The sequence below is a fragment of the Martes martes genome (genome assembly GCF_963455335.1).
Source record: "Martes martes genome assembly, chromosome: 17".
NCBI classification, from domain to species: Eukaryota; Metazoa; Chordata; class Mammalia; order Carnivora; family Mustelidae; genus Martes; species Martes martes.
The window spans coordinates 49,247,921-49,270,109 of record NC_137905.1 but is presented as its reverse complement, the minus strand read 5'-3'; the positions used below and the strand labels follow the sequence as shown (position 1 = coordinate 49,270,109).

Below are 22,189 nucleotides of genomic sequence, written 5' to 3'. Positions count from 1 at the left end.
AGGCCAACAGAGAAGAAGTCAGAATGACATTAGATGGGTGGACAGACTCCCAGGCAGAAGCCAGGTGAGGACCCGGGGACGCCCAGGGACAACAGACGCAGACAGGCAGACAGCAGCTGGCTGAGAAGTCCCGTTTCTTCCCCACCCGGAAAGCTTCCCCAGAGCTGGAAAAGTCCCCAGGCCCCCCTGCCCGCCTCGCCCGTGGCGTGCCCACTCACACCTCAGGCAAAGGAAGCTGGCAGGCCCCACAGGAACCTTTCTGTGGGGCAGGGGGGAGTGGAGGCGGGCGGGTGGCAGGGACGAAGGGAGAGGAGTGGCGGGCAGGCAGGCAGCGGGCAGAGGCTACACAAAGGCCCCAGTGTCTGCCCCTCCTGCCCCCGGGTACAGATATAAATAATATGTACATATACATTTATATATATACCAGCGGGCTGGGGAGCGGGGGGTGGGGGCCACACACTTCCCTAAGGGCCCGGGGATGGCAGAAGTCTGATCCTGCAGGGGGCTGGGGGGGCTCCGAGACACACGGAGAGAGTGGCCAAGCCTGACAGACGCGGGCTGAGAGGGACACAGGGACTGAAGGGAAGAGAAAGAAATTTACAAAGCACGAAAGAGCACCAGAAAGACGGGCAGACAGAGACCCAGAGTCAGATCAGGAAGAGAGGGAAATGACACCACCGAGCGACAACAGAGAAAGGGGTGGTAGAGGGACAGTGACCGAATGGAGATGAGGGTCGTTCCAGAGAAAGGCAAATCTTCAGAGTAACTCAGGAGAGAGGAGGTAAGGACAGAAAGGAACAGAGAGAGGCCAGGAGACACCCAAAAAGAGAGAGAGAGAGAGAAGCAGATGGACAGACAGGGCCGGGCCTGGGCTGGGGGCTCTGGGACACTTGTGACCGTGGCGAGGGGTGGGTCAGGGCACGCCTCCAGTGTGGGGACAGCACCTGCGGGGGCTTTGGGGCACAGCCCAGTCCCAGGCAGGCTGAGGGGCAGGGAGCAGAGGGGAGGGAGGTGGCCCTTGGGTTCCGGATCTCAGTGTTTACCTGTGGCAGGCATTGCAAACAGGCGCCCAGCCTGGCCCATGGCAGGCGAGGGTGGGCCGGGCTGGGCCCCCGCCCTGGCACCAGTGGGCCCGACACGCCCACCTGTGGCCCGGGCGGTGAGTAACACACACGGTGACACTGGGTAGATGGTGACACATAGGGGAACAGACATGGTGACAAATAGGGACAGATATAGGCAGACCCAGAGTGACAGAGACATAAACAGACCCGCCGAACCCGGGGACAGAGTCACCGGAACAGACCCAGTGATAGACACACACCAAGGACAGACATCAGGCTACGAGTACAGGCCAACAGGAGGCAAGGCACAGAGATCCAAGGACAAAACACAAACAGTGACAGAGAGGACACAGTGACAGACAGGCAGATGCACCATACACCGATACGCGGACCAGAGACACATCACGGGTAACACAGAAGACTGCGGCCCTGGGATCCCAATGCACTGACACCAAGCTAGATGTGTGACAACCAGTGACATGGACACACACTCAGACACACTTGTAACCCCCACCCGCCCAGGACTGCTGGCTTCTCCCGGGGATGCTTCCCTCCTCCTGGAACAGGTCGTGCCAGGAATGGGGCTGACTCTGAGAGAGGGCTTGGGACCCCAGGGCCCCGTGGTGCAGTCACTGCTCCCATTTTCCCCAACACCACGGTGGTTAAGGGCACTGACTCTGGGCCAGACTGCCTGGGGTTCAAGTCCTTGGTACCTCCCCCCCGCCCCCGCTCCAACACTATCCCTGTGACCTTTGACAAGTAGCTTTACCTCATCCTGCCTCAGTTTCACCAATAATAAAATGGGGGGGGGCAGGAAGGATTGGGTCAATCCTTTCTATCAAGTGTTCACACAATGCTGGACAGAGGATAAGCCCTAAAAGCCACTATTAGCATTTCTCTTTCCAGCATTGTTATCACATGCCTTCTGATGTCATGGGACCTCTGTCCACAGCTAGACGCTACCCTGGCCCTCTGTTTTCCCACCCGTGGGCCCCTCCCTTGGACCATGTCCCCTCAGGCCCACCAGGCTCTGTCCAGCTTCACCTATCCCAAAGCCGGCTTCTCTGTGTCCCTATGGCTATCCCTCCATTCACGATCCCTGGCACCCTCATGTCTGTCCATGTGCCCCACGTCTGACCGTGGTACTTTTCCACGCTGGACATCAGCCGGCTGTCCCTGGGGTGGGGGGTCACACCTGCCCACGCCAGCCGAGCCGGTGGCCACCAGACACCCTGATGGATGGCCCCACCCTCCCTCCAGGACCCTACAACAACACCCGCCCCTCCGGCCACCTGAGGTCCCTACTGGGGCGGCCTGAGGCCCAAGCCTGGGGACAGGAAGCCCCAGGCCTGGCCGCCCTGAAAGCCTCTTTCAGCCTGGGCCTCCTCCCGCCACCACCGGCTCCTCCTGCGGAATAATATTTGGGCTGTTGGCCGGGGGGCGGGGGCCAGATCCGGAGGCCGCCTGGGAGAAGCCAGAAACCGCAGGGCTTCCTGCCTCAGGCCGGCAGACTCCGGGAGAGACCCCCAGGCCCGAGGGAGGGGGGCAGGCGCCCGGGGAGACTGAGGGCCTTTCTCTCGGCCCCAGTTGTTTTTTCCAGGAACCAGGAGGAATTCCCCAGCCTGCCCAGGACAGCGGGGCCGGTGGGACGGCTGACGGCTGACGGGGAGCCAGCACGGCAGGGGGCGGGGGGGGGTGGTGACACGCAGCCGGCAGGGCGGGCACCGCGACAGAAATAGAGGGCCTGGCCTTCAAGGTGGCAGGTAGAGGCAGAAACTCTGGAAGCTGGAGAACAGAGAAGGAGGAGCGAGGCCAGAGATCCAACGTCGTTGGGGTGAGGGGGGGAAGGAGAACCCAGAAGGGAGTCACAGTCCCCAAGTAGGGGACAGAGACATTCAGAGCCCAGAGACAGGGAGGGAAGGACAGAGTCAACGCAAGGGAGTGAACGAGAGAGAATGCCCAAGGTGGACCGTGTAAGAGGTAGGCTACAGAGGATGAGCAAAGGTTTTCAAAAAAGCCAGGAGGAGACAAAGGCTCAGAGAGAGGACTAAGGACAGAGTGTCCCAGAGAGATGACATTTAGGAGACAGACAGACACACAGAAACTGGGGGAGACATCTGTCACACACACACACATACACAGGCAGCCCTTGGTCTGATGAACAAATTAATGAGCTGCTAGAGAATAAAAGACCAAGAAAAGCAAACCCCAAATAAGGAAAAGACAAAATGAGACCAAGCCCGCCCACCTGCCCTAACCTGGCTGAATGACCCTGGCCCAGTCCCTTTCCCTCCTGAGCCTTGGCTTCTGGTCATTGTCTCCCCCCAGCCCCGCCCAGAGCCATGCGCTCAGAATATCTGAGCTACTGACCCCAGACTCAGAGCTTAGGGAGAGCCCCAGAGGAACAGAGACACCCAGACACTAACCCTAGGGGCCCACAGCCACCCAAAGAGGACGGAGCTCTTCCTCCACACACCTGCCTGCTGAAGTGACTGCCGACCCTCCACGCAGAGGTGACAGGCGTAATACCCAAGCGCGGACAGATCCTTTGAAACATACAGGCGGATACTGACTCACAGAGGTGCACACAGAACACACAGTGACAGGCAGGCCTGCAACATGGATCGAGCCCCACACAGACCCCTTGAGGCGGTGGGTATGCAGACGGATGGACATGAAGACCTGTGCCTAACAGTGGGAGACCCACCAGGACCCAGGGGTAGGGGGACAAAGAGAACCACACACACGAAACCATAAGGCATCCCAGGACACCGATAGGTAGCAAGCACCCAGAATGTGGGACAAACCCACAGAATGGAGGGATACAAACCAGAAGGAACAATGGGAGGGCCACAGAGACCCCAGCGGGCACAGTGATATCCTACGACCCATGGAGGCCCACCCCCCCAACACACACGCACGCACGCGCGCACACACACGCACACCATCTCCTTCAATTAACACCTTGTTTGTGCTTTCCCCTCCTCCACAGTTTAACCAAAAATCAAGCAGCCCCTGGGCTCCTTGGGCCTCAGAGCTAGAGGTGTGTGTCTGGGGAATGGGGGTGGGGAGATGGCCTTGGTCACTGCAGAGCCACCTCCCCCTGCCCTGGCCCCAGAGCTGCGGGGGCTGCTATCTGTGAGCAAACTGTCCTTGGGGTCAGGGACAGCAAAGAGCCAAAGGTCAGGTCGATGCCTCCCCCAACCCCTCCCCCAGAGGCAGCCAGCTCTCGGGGGCAGGCAGGAGAGGGGACAGGGACATGGCAATTCAGGTGTTCAAGCCCCATAGGGCCCGCCCTCCAAAGAAAAGAGACATTCAGTGAGAGGCAGAAACAGTGCCTTTAATGGTCCAACACAGGCAGTATCCCGCTTCCCAGGCAAGAACCAGACTTCAGTAGAAATTCCCCACACCCTAGCCAGTCCTTTCTGGTTTCCCCTGGACCAGAGGGGGGAATGGGCTCTAGAAAAAACCAAGGAGTAGCCTCACCTCCATCCCTCACTCAACTCACCCCAAAGAGACGGTGACGACAATGGCCAACCCAGGGGCTGTGGCAACTGTCACGGTGCACAACGGTACACTGTTTATGACAGCCAACCAAGATGGTGACCATCATAGCACGCAATGTGCCCAAAAAAAGATGTTATGCAGAATAATGATCAACTCGCCTTCCAGTATGCCAAGAAGTCAACCAAAAAAGAGGTGATCACAGCATCCAACGGGCCAAAGAAGATGTCACTGGAATGGTATCACCATCCCATCCAAAGGGTCAGCCAAGAGGATGTCCATCACCATGTCAAAGGGCCAACTGAGATGTCATCCCAGGTAGCGGCCATCAGCACACCCAATGGATGGACTAATAACGTCAATCAACATGGCAGTCTTGGTAGAACCCAGTGGGCCCACCAAGATGTCAATGGCAATTATCACAGTACCCAAAGGATGGATCCGATGCCCTCAGACACCGCAGCCACCACAGTAATAGACCAGACAAGATGGTAACTGACGGGGTGAGCCAAGTGTGACCGGGAGGATCAGGCCCCAAGTGCCCGATGGTGTGAGCTATAGCCATACTCCACCCACAACGCTCCCACACCCCCACTAGGACGCGTTAAGCAGAGAGCGGGAATAGACACCCTGGTAGTAGACCCCAGGCTCCCCACTCTCCACCCCATAGCCCCCAAACCCCATGTCCAGCTTAGGAGGTGCTGGCGTCTGTTCCGACATCAAGTTGTTGATGGAGAAAGGGTGATTGAAGTTGTAGGAGGCATCAAGCTTCAGCTCCCCGGGGAGCTCCAGGCCAGTGAAGTAGGGTGAGGAGGAAGGGGGTGAGCCACAGTCCAGAGCCCCCACATCTTCCCCGGCCTGGGCCTCTGGCTCAGGGGGTGGAGGCTGGGGCTGCGGGGTAGAGGTGACCGTAGCAGCAGGGGTGGCGGCCGAGGCAGCCGGCCCTGCACTGTTCCTGGGGGTGGAGGTCCCGCCAGCCCCTTTCTTCACCTTCTCCTCCAGCTTGAAGCGCTTCTGGCGACGCAGGTAGCAGCCGTTCTCAAACATGTTCCCTGAGCTGGGGTGCAGAGCCCAGTAGGAGCCCTTGCCCGGCTTGTCTGGGGAGCGCGCCACCTTGACGAAGCAGTCGTTGAAAGACAGGGAGTGGCGGATGGAGTTCTGCCAGCGCTGCTGGTTCTCCCGGTAGTAGGGGAAGAGGTCCATGATCCACTGGTAGATCTCGCTCAGGGTCAGCATCTTGCCCGGTGCCTGCTGGATGGCCATGGTGATGAGCGAGATGTAGGAATACGGCGGCTTGGCGTGGGCCAGCGGCCGCCGGTAGCCTTTCGGCATCTCCTTCCCGTGCACCAGCCCCGGGCCCGGACCCCCGTACCCTGAGCCGCTGCCTCCGCTGCCGCCGCCGGCCCCCAGGCCCGGGAAGGTGGGCCCCAGGGGTGCTGCGGGCGCTGGGGGCGCCAGGGGTCCTGAGGGCAGCGGAGAGGCAGGGAGCCCCCCGGGGGGGTAGGGAGCGCTCAGAGGATTCAGGCTCATGTAGGAGTTGAGGGGGCCCATGGTGGGCACTGGGGTCACCGGCGAGTAGACCTGCAAGGAGAGAAAAAGAGATGGGGGGAGGTCAGTGAGTCGCCACTCTGCTAATCGGCAAAGGGTCGCCAGTGTGTCCGCCACTGTGTGTCCGTCCGTCTGTCTGTCTTGCCCCTTCTACAAGTCCCCTCCCCCATCCTTACCTGTGTCCGCAGATGGCTGTCTCTAGAAGTCTCTCTCTCTTCCCCATTCTAATGTACCCCCACCCCGACCTCATCTTCCATCCCCCAAGTACTGGAGGTCATGCTTTAGGTGGTTCTCTAAGTGGGGGTCTGGGGCACCCTGGGAAGTCTCCAAGACCCTTTCTGGGTGTCCAGGAGGTCAGAACTATTTGCCTGTAATGCTAGGAAATTACTAGCCTTTTTCACTGTGTCTCAGGAGTTACAGTGGAGTTCTCCAGAGGCCACCGGACACGGGACATTGCAACAGACCAAATGTAGAACCTGCCATGAGAATCCCGCCGTCTCCTATTGAACCAGACACTGGAGAGATTTGCCAAAAGTGTAACAGTGCCACTCCTCTCACTAAACGTTTTGAAATATAGTTATTCTATTTTACTTTTAATTTAAAAAAAAATTAAAATTAAAATCAATGTAGGGCTTGAACTCATGACCCTGAGATCAAGAGTTGCCTGCTCTACCGACTGAACCAGCCAGGGGCCCCTGGAAATATAGTTATTAATAAAAACATAGTATTTATGCTAAAAAACTGTTGGTTTTATTAACCCAAGGGCGCCTGGGTGGCTCAGTCGGTTAAGCGTCTGCCTTCAGCTCAGGTCATGATCCTGGGGTCCTGGGATGGAGCCCCACATCCAGCTCCCTGTTCAGCAGGGAGTCTGCTTCTTCCTCTCCCTCTCCCCACCCCCACCCGGCACCCCCCCACCCGACTCATGCTCTCGCTCGCTCGCTCTCTCTCTGTCTCTCTCTCAAATAAATAAAATCTTAAAATTAATTAATCCATATTTTAGGGGTGCCTGGGTGGCTCAGTGGGTTAAGCCTCTGCCTCTGGCTTAGGTCATGATCTCAGGGTCCTGGGATCGAGCCCCACATCGGGCTCTCTGCTCAGCGGGGAGCCTGCTTCCCCCTCTCTCTGCCTGCCTCTCTGCCTACTTGTGATCTCTCTCCCTCTGTCAAATAAATAAATAAAATCTTTTTTTTTTTAAATCCGTATTTTTAAAATTTCTCAGTTTTAATTTCTAATGCAGTGATTTTTCTTTTTTTAATCCAGTAACTATCGATAGACATAATTTACACAAGTGAAAGGTGTTTGGGGTCCTCAATAATTTTTAAGCATGTAAAGAGGTCCTGAAACCGAAAAAATAAAAAACTCCTCACTTATCTAACCATACCCTCTATATGGGTATGCTCTATCACCCTTTCAGGTTATAGAATTACAGCTGTTAGAGCCCAAAAATGTTTCAGGATTGGGGGGACGGGCACCTGGCTGGCTCAGTCAGAAGAACCCACAACTCTTGATCTCAGGGTCGTGAGTTCGAGCCCCACATTGGGTGTAAAGGTTACTTAAATAAATAAAACTTAAAGAAAAAATTTTTTAATGTTTCAGTATCAGAAATCACATGTCTCAGCTTCATCTACATCATCTCTTTCCCATATATCATTACATCTAAGGCATCGCTATTTGTAAGCTGTAATGTTATTTTAAAATTTTATTTTTTAATTTATTAATTTGTTAGAGAGAGAGAGCGAGTGAGCACAGGCAGACAGAGTGGCAGGCAGAGGCAGAGGGAGAAGCAGGCTCCCCGCCAAGCAATGAGCCCGATGTGGGACTCGATCCCAGGACGCTGGGATCATGACCTGAGCCGAAGGCAGCCGCTTAACCAACTGAGCCACCCAGGCGTCCCCGTAATGTTATTTTAAGTACCAGTAAGAATGATACCAGTAAGGGGGGGGCAAAAAAACCAGCCAGTCCTAGACACCATTGATTGTAAAACCCATGCCATTTTCAGAAATGTTCAAATGAAAAACGTGCATCTTAGCTCAATGAAATACAGTAGACATGGCTAGGTCTCTCTAAGTAACCATCTCTCTTTCATCCATTCAACAAATATCTATATGGTCCCCCTACGTAGTGCCAAGCACTGCTCCAAGCACTTCACAGGAAAGGTCTCCATTTCAACCATTACAACCGCGCTGCGACGACACCCACTGTATAATTGAGCAAGCTGGGGCCCAGAGAGGTCGTCCAGGGTCACACAGTAAGGAAGGGGCAGAACTGGGATTCTGATTTAGGCAGTCTGGCTCCAGACCAGAGCTCTGGATCATGAAACCAAAGCAAGACAGGAACAGCGATCCTCACAGACCTGACAGTCTAGCAGGAAATGAACGAGAGAAACGCGGAGAACAGAAAGCATGATGGGTGGTGACTTCTCCCTCGCTGTGCGTGTTTACCGGTTCAGTCCACTGTCCACCATCCCCTCTCCCTCAGTCCGACAATGGCTTCCCCCCTCCCCTCCCCTCCCCCTCCGTGTGCCCTGCTCCCTCCCCACGCGGGGGTACAGCTATCTTTCCAGCAGGAGCCACCTTTGCTGTGGGTCAGTGGGTTCTATCTTGTCCCCTGTCACTGCAAGGATCTGCAGGTCCCAAGGTCGTGAGAGCAAAGGGAATGGCCGGGGTCACTCAGAGACTCAGGGACAGGTGGCAACCAAATCTCCTCTGAGTGCAGGCAGAGAAACTTTTCTCTTTCACGCACTTCCAGGCAGTTCTTTCGTCTCCTCCGGTCTCTGAATCTCCCATCTGGTTCCACGTGTAACTGTCCACCTCCTTCCCCGTTTCAGTACCTCCCTGCTCCTCCTCTCTACTCCCCAGTCTCCATCCAAGCTTCCTCTCCACCATCCCCGTCTCTTTCTTGCCCCTCTGTCTTCCCCTCCTTCTCCTGTCTCTCTCTCCTCTTTCCCCAATCCCCCTGCCCAGTCTTTCCCTCCTTGTGACTCTCCCCAACCCCATCTCTCTCCTCCCACTCTCTCTCTCTCTCTCTCTCTCTCTCTCTCGGCCCCACCCCCGGGCCAGGTCTCTTTCCCCCCAGCACATATCTGTCCCTCTGTCTCATTGCTTCAGCATCATCTTCCCAGAAGCCTCCCATTGAAACTGGAGTCACAGGTACCCCTCCTCCATGCATTGGTGTCGCCCCCACCACCCCCTTGGCTGATTCTGCCCCCTCCCCAGGATAAGGGAAACGTGTCCTTCAGAGCTGAAGGAAGGCAATGGACTCAAAGAGCTCCTAGATCCCTCTGCGACCCCCACTCCAATTCTCCAACTCCATGTGGCTCCTCTGGATCGCAGAGGAAGATGGACTGGGACCCCAGGACTCTCCTTTTCTGAGTCCCCACCCACCCGGAAGTCCTCCTTGAGGTCTGACCTCAAGCACTCCAGCTGCCCTAATCCACCCTTGGCTTTCCCACGCCCCAGGGCTGGGATGAACCCCCAGTGTCCGGGTGTGAGCCGGATCTCCCCTGCCAGGGCGGGGCTGAGATTGGGGGGAAGCCCTCAGGGGACCGGCACCCCCATCCCAGGAGGCTGGAATTTCTCTCTCTTCGTTTCCTTATTGTCTCTGGGGGGAGGGTGTGACAGGGAGCACAGGAAGGCCATGTGAAGCCAGAAGCCTAGTTTCTAGTCCCAGTCCCAGTCCCAGTCCAGGTCCTCCAGCAGCTCCCCCCTTCCCCACAAACACACACTTGGAGTGACTTCTGAGTTCCCATCTCTAAAAGGGGGGAGAACTTGGACCAGCTGATCTGTGAAAACTGGAGGTCAGTGGGGACACCCCAGGGTGCTAACTTTCCAATTTCCTTCCTGACAGGGAGCCTGACCAGGGGTGTCAATCACCCCAGCAGGAGGGTGCTGTGAGCAAGAAGCAGTTTGGGGACCCTCTTAGTTCTTAGTTGCTGAATGAGTGCAGATGTTTCTTTCCCTATTGTTCGACCCGGGGGGGGGTGGGGGGTGGGAGGAGGTGGCTCAGTGCATGGGAAGGCTGGGGACACCATATTTCCATTTCCGGCCCCCTATATGTTAACTCTTCCAAAATATGCCCCCAAATGCGAATCATCTCTAGACTGTCCTTCAATTTCTGACAGTTTCCACGCAAGTTCTTAAACTTCAGACTGTGCCCTCATAGCAACTCCTCCATTCTAGACCAATACAACTTTCTTCTTAAAGATGTGCCCCCCCCCCCAAACATAGATCTGTAGTTGGGTCTTCTTCAATCATGTCCCTAGACTCTGAACTCTCTCAGCTGGGGCACCCCCCACCCTCACCCCCTTGCCGCCTGCCACTACCTGCGAGACTCCACTTCCCACCCGTTCTCTGCCTTCCCCACTGTACAAGTGACACCTCCAACTCTCAGCACTTCCAGTCCCTTCCCTGGTCAGCCTGCCCCATCCCACATGCACCTCACACCTCCACAGCCCCAAGACTGGCCCCTCCTGGGCACTCTGCCAAGCCCTGCAGTCCTGGGGAACCAGGAGTCCCAGCCCAAACTTCAAACCCCAGACCCAGAATTCAGGCATGGTGGGGCGCCTTGTAAACCCCCAGATCTCAGAATCCTTGGAGATCTCACACATTCCAGTCCCTCTGTGACCTGAAACCCAAAGTCTCCTTCCAGGTTAAGAACCCAAATATCCGGACCCCCATAACCCTCCTACTGGGACCCCTCCCTCTGCCATTTCACAATCTTGACTCTAGAAAGAACAAGCTAAAGAGGAGCCCTTGCAGTAGTGGGAATGGGAGTTAGACTTGGGGAAGGACTTTCCCTCTGTGGAGGTAAGGGAATTAAGATACACCCTGCCCCCTACTCCAAGGGCAGCCTTGTCAGAGATGGGACAAGTGAGGACATTAGCAATTACTGGAGATTACTGGAAGGCAGGGGTGTGAAATCTGAAACCCTCCAGCCTCCGAGTATCCCTGCTGAGGGTCTCTAAAAACAATTAAACCACTGAAGTTCAGTCAGGAGGGGTAAGGGTCATGAATAGAGATGGAGGGCGGAGACTGACCCCTCTCCTGACAATGCCGTTGCTCACATCTGCTCTCAGGTTCCCAACTCTGACCCCATCTGGGCTCCCATCTCTCTGAGCCCCAACTCTCACCCACCTGTTATTCCAGGCTCCCAAACCGTGTTGAATTCATCTCTGAGCACCTCTGTCTCTTAACTTTGAGCACCAATCCTTATTTCTGTGACTCTTAGATAATCACCCCGGAGATGCTTACCCCACAACCCCAACACTGATTTCTACCCCAGAAGCCCCATCTTTAACTATATTCCACCCCTGAGCTCCCACTTCACTTTCCTTAATGGTGAACCTTCTCTCCCATCTCTTAGCTCCGGCCTCCCCCCGCCCCCCACCACCCGCTTTGGAACCCCACCTCCTAATCCCCCAGCTCTGTCCCCTATCCTGGAACTCGGATTCCTATCTTTGCTTTTGTTTTGTTTTTCATTTTAATCCCTTGGAATTTGGGTCCCCAACACCCAGTCTTCATGTTTAAACTATGAGCTGCCCCTTGCCTAAATTTTTCCGTTTGAGCCTTCGCTCCAACCAGCCTAAACCGCACCCCCACGCCTCGTCCCCCATCCCGGACTCCTACACCTGGTCTGCGTGTCTGTAGTTCCTCCGCTCCTCAACTGTAGTTGGGGCCCCCATTGGATCCCACACCCCATCCTTGCCCCCATTCACGCTCGCACCCTGATTCATGCCCCCCACTTCCCGCTCCGCCATCCCCGAGGACACACCTCGCCCGCCTCCGGGTAGTAGCTCCACTCGGCCAGGTCATGGGCCTCCATCTTCACCGAGCCCAGCATCCCCCGGGCCTGCGCCCCCTCCCGCCCCCCTCCGGCCCGGGGGGAACCGAGCGCTTCAGATCTCTCAGCCGGCACGGCCCGAGTTGCGACCGGTGCCCGCCCGTCCGACCGCCCGGGGTCCCAGCCGTCCTGGGCGCTGCGGGAGGCGGCCACGCTTTATAGCTGGGACACCCCCACCCCCCGCCCTCGCACGCCCCGGGCTCCCCTCCCGCCTCCCCGAGGGCGGCGCGCTCGGACTGGGGCGCCCCCTGCGGGACTAAGCGGAGACAGACCTCAGGCGCCGGGAGCCGCAGCCCGGGGCCACGAGAGCTGGAGGTGGCTGAAGAGAGGGAGCTACGGGTGCGCAACACTGCCGAGGCTAAAGGCCTCCAGGGCAGAACTCTGGGGCTCTTCTACCCCAGCGGGCTTCATCTTCTCGACAGGAGAGGGCGAATGGCCAGAGCCCAGCATGACCGCGGCGGAGGAGAAGGGCCTCAGAGCGCTGTGGACTCCGGAGGTCAGTATATGCTACCATAAAGACTGTAAGAGACCCTCGAACCCACGTTCCCATTGGACGGACTGGAAGACTGAAGCTTCCGACAGCTGGAAAGGCTCCAGACTGCGTAAACGGTCAGGACCTAAGGTGGACGGGATCGAGGACTCTGCTTAGACTCCACTGGGGCAACAGACCACCTCCAGGTCCTCGGAGCTTTGCCGCCCGGACTCTCCGCCAGCTCTAACACCAGCCGTCCAGGACTCAGAACTACCAAGAACTCCATTTCCCAGAAGCCTCTACCTTCCTTTCCGTCCAATGCCTCCGCTAAGGGACTACATTTCCCTGAAGGCATGGCAATCAAAGGCCGGAAATGAAGGACACCCCGGCGTCGTCTGGGGGAGGGTGGAAGACCTCTCGCGTTGCAGGAGGTAGGGGCGGGGTCGGGCCGCAGTGTGGACTCCATTTCCCGGCGGCCCTGTGTGCGCGGCGCGTGCGCAGTGTCCCGGCGGCGAACGGAAGATGGCGACGGCGGCGTCTGTGAGGAGGCGCTGCTGAGGGGGCGCGAGGGGGACGGAGGCCGGCGCCGCGGTGAGCGGGGGGCGGAGTGGGGGCCCGGGAACGAAGGGAGGAGGGACCCTGAGGCGGCAGGGGCGCTGGCCGGCGGCTTGGGGCGCTGCGAGGAAAGAGGAGCAGTGACGTTCGGGACCCCAGTTTCTTCCCCAGCTTAGGACCCACCCGTGGCTCTCCAGTGCCCTCAGGGCAAAGTTCCAACGTGGCCCCTAAGGCGCGTCCGCCCCTGCGGCCCCGGCTCGGCCTTTCTGCTCGTTCCCCACTTCGCACAGCTGCACTGGCCTTCCGGTTCCCCAAACTCGCCATGCGCCTTCCCGCCTCAGGATTTTTGCACATGCTGTCCCCTTTGCCCGCAACATCCTTTTACCAATTCTGCCTGGCTAACTCCCATTCATCTTTCGGGTCTGTGCATCAACGTCACTTCCTCTGCGAAGGCCTGCTTTCCCGCCTTCCGTCCCGAAATCCGCCTGTTAAACCCTCTCATAGGTCCCTGTTCCTTTCCTTCATGTCACATGTGGTCTGATTTATCATTGGACCTTTATTTGTGGGGTTTTTCGATTAGATCCTTGGCCGTGAGGTCCACGGAGACAGGGACTTAGAGTGTGTGTTCCCAGCACAGCGCTGGTCGCACTGAAGATGCCCGGTTAATGTTCGTTGCATGAATGAAAGATACTCCTGGGGTTACTTCCTATATGAGGGGAGTCGTCATACTTCCAGGTGGGAGTGAGGCAGTGGGACTCCATAAGGAATACACCAGGAGGGAAGGGGAAACAGTGATGGTTGGTAATAGCAAAAAGACTGCAAGCACCCCCAGATGTTTTTCAATAGGGAGGCTGGCAGAAAAAAAGCTGATAATACCTACATAATAAAATACTATGTAACTATTAAAGGGGGGTTGGGGGGAGGGAATGAGGAAAATGTCTCTCCATTGATATAGAGAGTGGGCTCCAGAAAATATTAAGTGAAAACAAACAAAAGAGAAGGCGGTGCTAATTATGTGCTCCCTTTTTACTAATCATATGCTTCCTTTTTTTACAAAAGAAAGGAAATGTGCATATACTTTTTTTTTTTTGAAGGATAATCCAAAAAGTAGAAGAGGAAGAACACAGGGTTAAAAGAATAAAAAAGGTAGATTTCAATCTGTTATTGTCATGGAAAGAGTGGAAAGGTTGGAAAAGTTCATCATGAAAAGGTTCATTATGTTCTGATAAGGGACTGCAGTGTGCTGGTTGTCAGGTGACCATGCCCCTTGGCTTGCTTGAACAGACCTGTCCTGGAGGAGTGCCTTTCAGACAGGCAGGACTGCCTAGTGGTGAGGAGGATAGATTCTGCAGTCATACTGCTGGGTCTGTGTCTTAGAAGCTGTGAGCCTTTGGTCAAGTGACTTTACCTCCCTTACCTTCAAATTTCCTCATTTGTAAAATGGAGATTAAAAATAGTAACTGCCTCAAAGAGTTGGTGTTGGGAGCTTTAAATAAGTTAACATGTGTGTTCAAATTGTGCCTAGCACATAAATATTAGCTATAATTTTTCAAGTGTTTTAGAGCCAAAGGGCGGGGATACTAACTAAGTCCAGTGATTGGGGAAGCCCTTTGGCATTCATTCAGATATTTACTGAGCACTTACTCAGTGCCAGGCGCTGTTCCATGCTGGAAATCTAGAAAGTGAACAGACACTTGCAAATCCTGGCCTTCACGGAGCTCATACATTTGTAGTATGCTGATGGTAATAAATGCTGTGCAGAAAAATAGAGTAACACAGATAGAAGGGAGAAGGAATTGACATTTGAAATAGGGTAGCGGGGGAAAAAAAAAAAGAAAGAAAAAGAAAGAAAGAAATAGGGTAGTGAGGGAAAAGCTGGAACACAGAGACCCGAGAGGAAAGTGAGGGCAGAGGTAGAAGGGGCCGCTCATACAAGGTCTCCTAGGCCTTGGTGAGGATGAAGGCTTTGATGCAACAAGATGTGACTGTGACAGGTGGCAGGGAGTCTAGGAAGGAGGCTGCTGGATACTCGTTCATTCAGCAGACATCTGGTGAATAACTACTGTATTGTAATATATTACATTCCTTTTTTTAAATTTTTATTTTTTTTTAAAAGATTTTATTTACTTTTTGACAGATCACAAGTAGGCAGAGAGGCAGACAGAGAGAAGAGGGAAGCAGGCTCCCCACTGAGCAGAGAGCCCGATGTAGGGCTTGATCCCAGGACCCTGGGATCATGACCTGAGCTGAAGGCAGAAGCTTTAACCTACAGGCGCCCCTTACGTTCCTTTTAAAAGGTGCATCTTTTTCAGCCTCCTCAAATTGTTAATGGTTTATGCAACATCCTTCAGATCTTTTCAGGGGCACATAAAAATAGTAGCTGTACTTATCTTGTGTTTATTTTGCATACTAACTCATCTACTCAGAAAAGTCTTGGGAGGTAAACACTGTTGCCGTCCCTGTTTTTTGGTTTTGTTTTGAGATTTTATTTATTTGAGAGAGAGAGAGCATGAGAGGAGGAAGGGTCAGAGGGAGAACCACGCTCCCCACTGAGCAGGGAGCCCGATGTGGGGCTTCATCCTGGGATCCTGGGATCCTGACCTGAGCTGAAGGCAGCTGCTCAACCTACTGAGCCACCCAGGTGCCCCATCCCTCTTTTATAGAAAAGGAAACAGACCCAGTTCGTTGTGTGTCTACATACACAAACTTGACAAAAATGGATTGAATTAATATATTCTGTGATGCCATAGATTGTCGCAGTTGCTTTTTATGATGATATATTGAGACCCACCAGATTTATTTTACTGTTTTCCCTCTTCTTCTGGTTTTTGATTTATCTTTTCATTTTTTTTTTTTTTTTAAGATTTTATTTATTTGACAGAGTGATCACAAGTAGGTAGAGAGACAGAGAGAGAGAGGAGGAAGCAGGCTCCCCACTGAGCAGAGAGCCTGATGTGGGGCTCGATCCCAGGACCCTGAGATCATGACCTGAGCCGAAGGCAGAGGCTTTAACCCACTGAGCCACCCAGGCGCCCCTATCTTTTCATTTTTTAATATGTATGTAGATATAGATATACACGTGTATCTATATCTACATATATATGTATTTCTCTTTTGTAAAAAGGGAGGGTGCAGCAAACATTGTCTCCCACTTTGCATGTTTTCAGTTAATATATGTTGAAATCTACTGCTAATCAATGTATAGAGATATTCCTTTTTTTCATCCCTCGTTTTTTTTAAAGATTTTATTTGAGAGAGAGAGAGAAACAGAGATAGCGAGAGAGAGCATGAGCGGGGAGGAAAGGGAGAAGCAGGATCCCACTGATCAGGGAATCAGACGTGGGACTCTTCCTGGGATCACGACCTGAGCCGAAGGCAGATGCTTAACCGACTGAGCCACCCAGGTGCCCCCATCCCTTGTTTGTTTTTACAGTTGCATAGTATTTTATTACATGGATTTATCTTAGTTTTTCCAGCCAGTCTCCCTGTTTGAGAACACGGGTTGCTGATAGTCTTTTGCTGTAATTGATCCTTATTAAATAGTTCTGCCAAGTGTGACTCTGGGACAGATGCCCAAAAGTTCCCTTCCCCCCCTCCCCTTTTTTAAAAAAAAACAACTCCATAGTATTCCAGAAAATGACTGAAACCTAATTTATTTTAACTAGGCCTTTTCGGATGTGTTGAATACTTACCGGGTAGGACTCTGTGACTGGTATTCCTCAGAGCTCCCTTGCAGAAAGCTTGCTGTCATGTCTGGTCCCAAGTACAGCCCTGACGGCATGACAAGGCCCTGAAACCAGCAAGGAGGTTGCTGTGTGTTCATTTGTTCTGTCATTCAGCAGGTGCTTGTGGTCAGCCTGCTATAGACAAAGTCCTGGAGGTGAGGCCTGGCACTCCACAAGGGACTGTCTCCGACCTGGGAGACATCTGTCTCTCCCAAGTCATAACCCCTATGTACACACACAGTCTGAGACAGCCTTGATGGGAGAGGGAGTTCAGAAGACCCAACAGGGACAGGACAGAATGGAAAGGAGGGTTGCTCCCTGTGTGGACAGTCGGGTGAAGGTCCAGCCTATCCACAGGGTCCCAGAGCTTGATCGATCCTCTTTTTCTCCAGGAAGTACCGGACAGCAGCCATGGCAGGCAGCAGTGGCGACAGTGTCACTAGGCGGAGCGTGGCATCACAGTTCTTCACACAAGAGGAGGGGCCAGGCATCGATGGCATGACCACCTCAGAGAGAGTGAGCATGGAGAGAAGGGCTTAGAATGGGGGAGGCACAGCCCCTGTCTTATAGGGCAGTCCACCCCCAGGTGCGGAGCCCAGGGGGTGCCCAAGGGGCTGGGCTGGTAAAGCTAGCACCATCCCCTGCCTCTCCTCCTCCTTCCAGGTGGTGGATCTCCTGAACCAGGCAGCACTGATCACCAATGATTCAAAGATCACAGTACTCAAGCAGGTGAGGGGCTGGGGTGATGCTGGGCTAAGCAGCACAAGGGGAGGGACTGGGAACATGTGAAAAAGAAGACACTGGTCTGACACCAGTGTCCCCATTTAGGCATTTAGGATATGCTTGCTGTGCTGCCCAGTGCTGTACAGGCATGCTCTCTTTTAATTCTCACAAAAGCTCTGGGTAATTTGGTCCCCAGTTTCTATAGAAAGAAGCGGAGTTTCAGAACTTAAAATAATGATCCTCAGGTCAGTCTGCTAGGAGCCGGCTGAACCGGGACTTGCATGCTGGATTCCAGCTCCAAATCCTCCGCTCTTCATCCTCGTATTTCTTCTCTGCCAGGTTCCTGTCTAGTGGGGAAGATGTACAGGCCACCAGACAGTGGAAACAGAGGGGGCAGGGCAGGGCTGGGTTGGAGGAACCCAGCTTGCTGAGGAGCCTTGAGGGGCCTGCTGACCCAGCCTGTGGGTGGGAAGTCCAGAAGGGCTCTCCGGAAGAGGGCACATGGGAGCTGAGACCTGGGGGACGAGGAGAGAAACAGGCTAAGTGAGAGAGGGAGAGTGTCTCAAGTGAGGTGGAGGGCACAAAAGGTTATACAAAGGCAAAAGAAGACAGGAAGAATTGGAGGGGAGGGGCTGGGTGTAGTTAAGACCGGGAGGCGGGTGAAATTCAGGGTTGGAGGGGGTCAGGTTGTGTGGGTGAGAACCTTAGTTCTGCTGCTTGCTCGGTGTGTACAGCGTGTAGCCTTGGATGGCTGACTCAGCCTCTTAGCAGTGGGAGCCAGGCCTGTGCTGCCACTGGGCTTCTGTGAGAATGTCTGTGGGAAGGGCTTATTGCAAAGTACTTGGCAAGTCCAAGGACATCAGGAAATAGGTTCTCACTGTCATGAAATGCCTGATGAATTGTGGCAGTGTGGCTGGGGAGTAGAAACAGAAGGAGAATGGAGAGAGTTGATGGATGAGCCTCAGGAACGAATTCCGGCAGCATTCCCCGCTTCTTTAGCTTCCATCACGTGTCATGTGCTCCCTACCGACCAGGACCTTATACCTTATAGGATCTTCTTACTAAAGCTTCACAAGAGCCCTATGAGTTGGTGTTTAAGATCCCCATTTTATAGAAACAAAGTTGGGGGAATCCCCTTGCCCAGGCCATGGTTGGGAGTGGCAGAGCCAGGATTTGAACTGAGTTTATCTGCTGCCTGCCTCCATGCTGTTTTCTTTTACACGCTCCTGTCTGAACTGATTGGAGCCTGCTTTTATATGTGTGGCCCTCCTCCTCATCCCCAGTGTCCTTCTAGGTCCAGGAACTGATCATCAACAAAGATCCTACACTACTAGACAACTTCCTGGATGTGAGTGACCCGTGGGAGAGAAAGGGTGTGGGTATAGGGGTAAGGGGATGGATCCTGGCACGGCCTTGACGCACATTCTTGATGTTGGCAGGAGATCATCGCTTTCCAAGCGGACAAGTCAATCGAAGTGCGCAAATTTGTCATTGGCTTCATCGAGGAGGCATGGTACGGGGTGGCGCAGGGAGCCCCTGAGAGCACCCCGGTGGACATAGCCTCTTCCACTCCCCGCCTGGCCCTTCTCTCTGCTTCTCGGGCCCATTTTTCCCTCCCATGCACACTGATTCCTCAGCAAATACTTAATAAGGTCAAAGTCCTGGAGTCATTCATAATGGCTCTACTTCTCCCACACTTCACGTCTGCGTCATCAGTATGGACTCTCGGCTCTACCTTCAAAATCTGAACAGCATCTGGGTATTTTTCAACCACTTCCTTTGCTATTAGGCTGCTCCAAGTCACCATTACCTCCCACCTAGGTGGCTCCAGTGGCCTTCTGTCTGGTTCTCCTGCTTCCCCTCCCTCTCTTCTGTTTAGTTGAAGTAAATTCACATACCATAAAATTAACTATTTTTAAGTGAACAATTCACTGACATTTAGCACGTTCACCCATCTAGTTCCAACACATTTTTAACCTCCCCAAAGGAAGTACCAGACCCGTGCCCTGCTTCCTCTCACACAGTAGCCAGAGTGATCCTGCTAAAATGTAAACCAGCTCTCAGTGCTCCCCTGCTCTCAGAACTCCACTGGCCCACTGGCTCACTTAGATAGAAACCCAGACTCCTCCCCTCCATCCCATCTTCTCCTGGTGCCTTCCCTGATCTTTATTGACAGCCTCCAGCCTCCCTGTTGTTCTCAAAACCTACTGTTCTCTCAGCTTGCTGTGCCCGCGAGGGATGCTCACTCCCAGGGAGCCCCCTGGCTCGCTCCTTCACTTCTCTCTGGTCTTCCTCAGCCGGCCTCTCCTGGCCCTGCCAGTGCAGCCCCCCACCACTGGCACCCGCTCTGCACGGTCTTCTCTTCCCCCCAAAAATGTCAGCTCCACGAGGGCAGGCCTTCTCTATATGGCAGGCTGCTGTATCCCCATGCCCAGGACAGTGTTGGCACGGAGGAAGCACTGAATACATATTTGTTGAACAAGAATTGAACTGGAGGAGTGACCACATGGGAAGCTTACTCTGCCATGTGCTCTGTTAAGTCCCCTCCTCTCTCTTCACCTGTAACCTTCACAGCGGCCTTGGGAATGGAGGCTTTGTTATCCTCCTTTTAAGGAAAGGGAAACTGAGGCTCAGAATGATGAAGTGATTTGTTCAGGCTGAGTCATTTGTTCATTCAGCATTCATCGGATGCTTTGTGACTCAGAGGAAGTGAAATAGCCCCTAATTAGTGACTGTTTTCTCTTTGTCGGGCACTGTACTAAATGCTTTACCTAGTTTGTTATGTACTTCGATCTTCAAAAATAACACCATGGATTAGTTTTGTGGCCCATTTATAGGAAGACAAAACTGTGACTCAGAGAGGTGAACTGAGTTTCTTAAGGCCACACAGCCAGTATGTGGCAGGGCTGCAATTTTAGTATATGTGCTGCCGAAGCGAGCACTGGCAGGGCTGCAATTTTAACCCATATCTGTAATGCCATTGCCCAAATTCGTAATCTTCACTTTTTACTGGGAGAATTTGTGGTAAATTTCAGTATGCATTCAACAGGTGTATGCCAGGCGTTTGTGTCTCAGGCTGTAGGAATACAGCAGTGAGTAAATACAGATACTGCTTCTGACTTCACATAGCTGGCAGTTGAGTTTCATTTTTTCTTTAAGATTTATTTATTAGAGCATGCACACGAGCAGGGTTGGGGGGCAGGGGAGAGAGAGAGAATCTCAAACAGACTTCTTCCTGAGCACAGAGCCTGAGTCGGGGCTCAATCCCATGACCCCGAGATCATGATCTGAGCCAAAATCAAGAGTCGGCCGCTTAACGAACTGAGCCATCCAGGTGCCCTGAGTTCCGTATTTTTTGGCTGATTAGCTTAATATTTAACTTCAGATTATAGAATGTTGTAAAAATTATATTCACGATCTGAGGTCTAGGTGTGGCCTTCTTGAATTTTTTTAATTCATCAAACAAATACATATTTCATTCTTCAACAAAAAACAAGACTCTGCTCATATGACTAGAAAGGATCCCCCACTTTCAGAGCCCTCAGACTGAGATAAACAAATGAGTAAACAAAACTAGGGATTCCATAAAACAAAGTGCCTGAAAGTAATAAGAGTTTATATTTCTGAAGGCTTTCTATACCGTCTTAAGTACTTTATAAGTATTATTGCCATGTTCGCAACAAGCTATGAGGGAAGTACTATTCTAAATGAGACAATTGGCTTGTCCAGGTTCCCACAGTTGTCTGGCTGTGCTACCCCTGATGGGAACAGCTGGGCCCTACTAGAGTGAAAGAGTGGGCGTTGCAGGACTAACCCAGAGAGAGGGTTCGTGGGTGGCTATATCCGAAGGTGCCAAGCATTGTTCTTGGTTTCCGGACATGTTGACAAACAAGACAGATGCAGTCCCTGACTTTGGGCCCCCCCCCCCCCGTCTCCTGACAACACCTGACCTCGATTTCCCTTTCCTCATGGACCCCAGGCTTCCGTCACATACCCCAAGACCACACCTTGACCTTGACCTTTTTTCTTTACCCCCCAGCAAACGAGACATTGAGTTACTGCTGAAACTGATTGCAAACCTCAACATGCTCTTGAGGGACGAGAATGTGAATGTGGTGAAGAAGGCCATCCTCACCATGACCCAGCTCTACAAGGTGGCCCTGCAGGTAGGCGCTCGCTCCCACCCGGGGGCATCCTGATCTCACGGGTCTCATTTACAGCTTCGTCGGGACACGGGCAGGTCAGTTAAACCAGGAACAGATCAGACTCTTTACAGGCAAGACATGCTATTGATCTTTGGGAACAGGCGACAAGGGATCTAATTTCCTAACAGGGACTCGCCATCCGTACACTCAGGTGCTGCACAAACATTCCCTGAGTACTTGCTCTGTGACTCAGATGGGTTGGGTCCTGCCTTTATGGTGCTCATGGCCCAGTGAGGGAGACAGATGCTTATTAAAGAATCACAGAAATTTTCGTTTTGCTCCGAGGTCAGTGCTGTAAGGAAAAGCACACACTGGTGAGGTGTTCATTAGCATTAATGAAATAAATGAATCCATTTACTCTTGGCCACCACGTTGTGAGGGCAATATTGTTATTCCTGTGTCTTAAGATTTGAGCCTTTTCACTCTGGGTTGTCGCTGTCTGTGAACCTCATGAAGGCAGAACCTGACCTGGGTCTTATCTCCAGTATCATCTAGCACGGGGTCTGGGGCAGAGCTGTAGCTCAGTACATTTCCCAGATGAATTTATTCATCATC

At 53.3% G+C, this 22,189-nt stretch overlaps 2 protein-coding genes across 3 annotated transcripts in view; one reads left to right on the top strand and one right to left on the bottom strand.

Moving 5' to 3' along the window:
• Positions 1–4,383: 4,383 nt before the first annotated feature.
• On the bottom strand, positions 4,384–12,073 carry FOXA3 (forkhead box A3). Its single transcript, XM_080829060.1, has 2 exons — positions 11,886–12,073; positions 4,384–6,149 (listed from the first exon to the last, which is right to left on the bottom strand). The coding sequence occupies exons 1-2, from the start codon at positions 11,952–11,954 to the stop codon at positions 5,163–5,165; spliced, it is 1,056 nt and encodes a 351-aa protein (XP_080685186.1). The 5' UTR covers positions 11,955–12,073; the 3' UTR covers positions 4,384–5,162.
• Positions 12,074–12,876: 803 nt separating this feature from the next.
• Positions 12,877–22,189, top strand: part of SYMPK (symplekin scaffold protein) — a 36,454-nt gene continuing 27,141 nt past the window's right edge. The window contains exons 1-6 of one of the 2 annotated variants that reach the window (XM_080827705.1): positions 12,877–13,017; positions 17,099–17,222; positions 17,370–17,435; positions 18,724–18,777; positions 18,869–18,942; positions 21,469–21,595. In XM_080827705.1, coding sequence (XP_080683831.1) covers positions 17,118–17,222; positions 17,370–17,435; positions 18,724–18,777; positions 18,869–18,942; positions 21,469–21,595 — 426 coding nt within the window. In that variant the 5' untranslated portion in view covers positions 12,877–13,017; positions 17,099–17,117. Of the gene's footprint in view, positions 13,018–17,098; positions 17,223–17,369; positions 17,436–18,712; positions 18,778–18,868; positions 18,943–21,468; positions 21,596–22,189 lie in introns of those variants that run through there. The other variant, XM_080827706.1, reaches the window with a different exon arrangement.

What these genes read in the sequence shown, in the direction of transcription:
- FOXA3 (XM_080829060.1), bottom strand. Translation starts at nt 11,954, where the DNA reads ATGCTGGGCTCGGTGAAGATGGAGGCCCATGACCTGGCCGAGTGGAGC. An exon ending in ACTACCCGGAGGCGGGCGAG is followed by an intron (nt 6,150 to 11,885) that starts GTGTGTCCTCGG and finishes CTCTCCTTGCAG; the next exon opens with GTCTACTCGCCGGTGACCCC.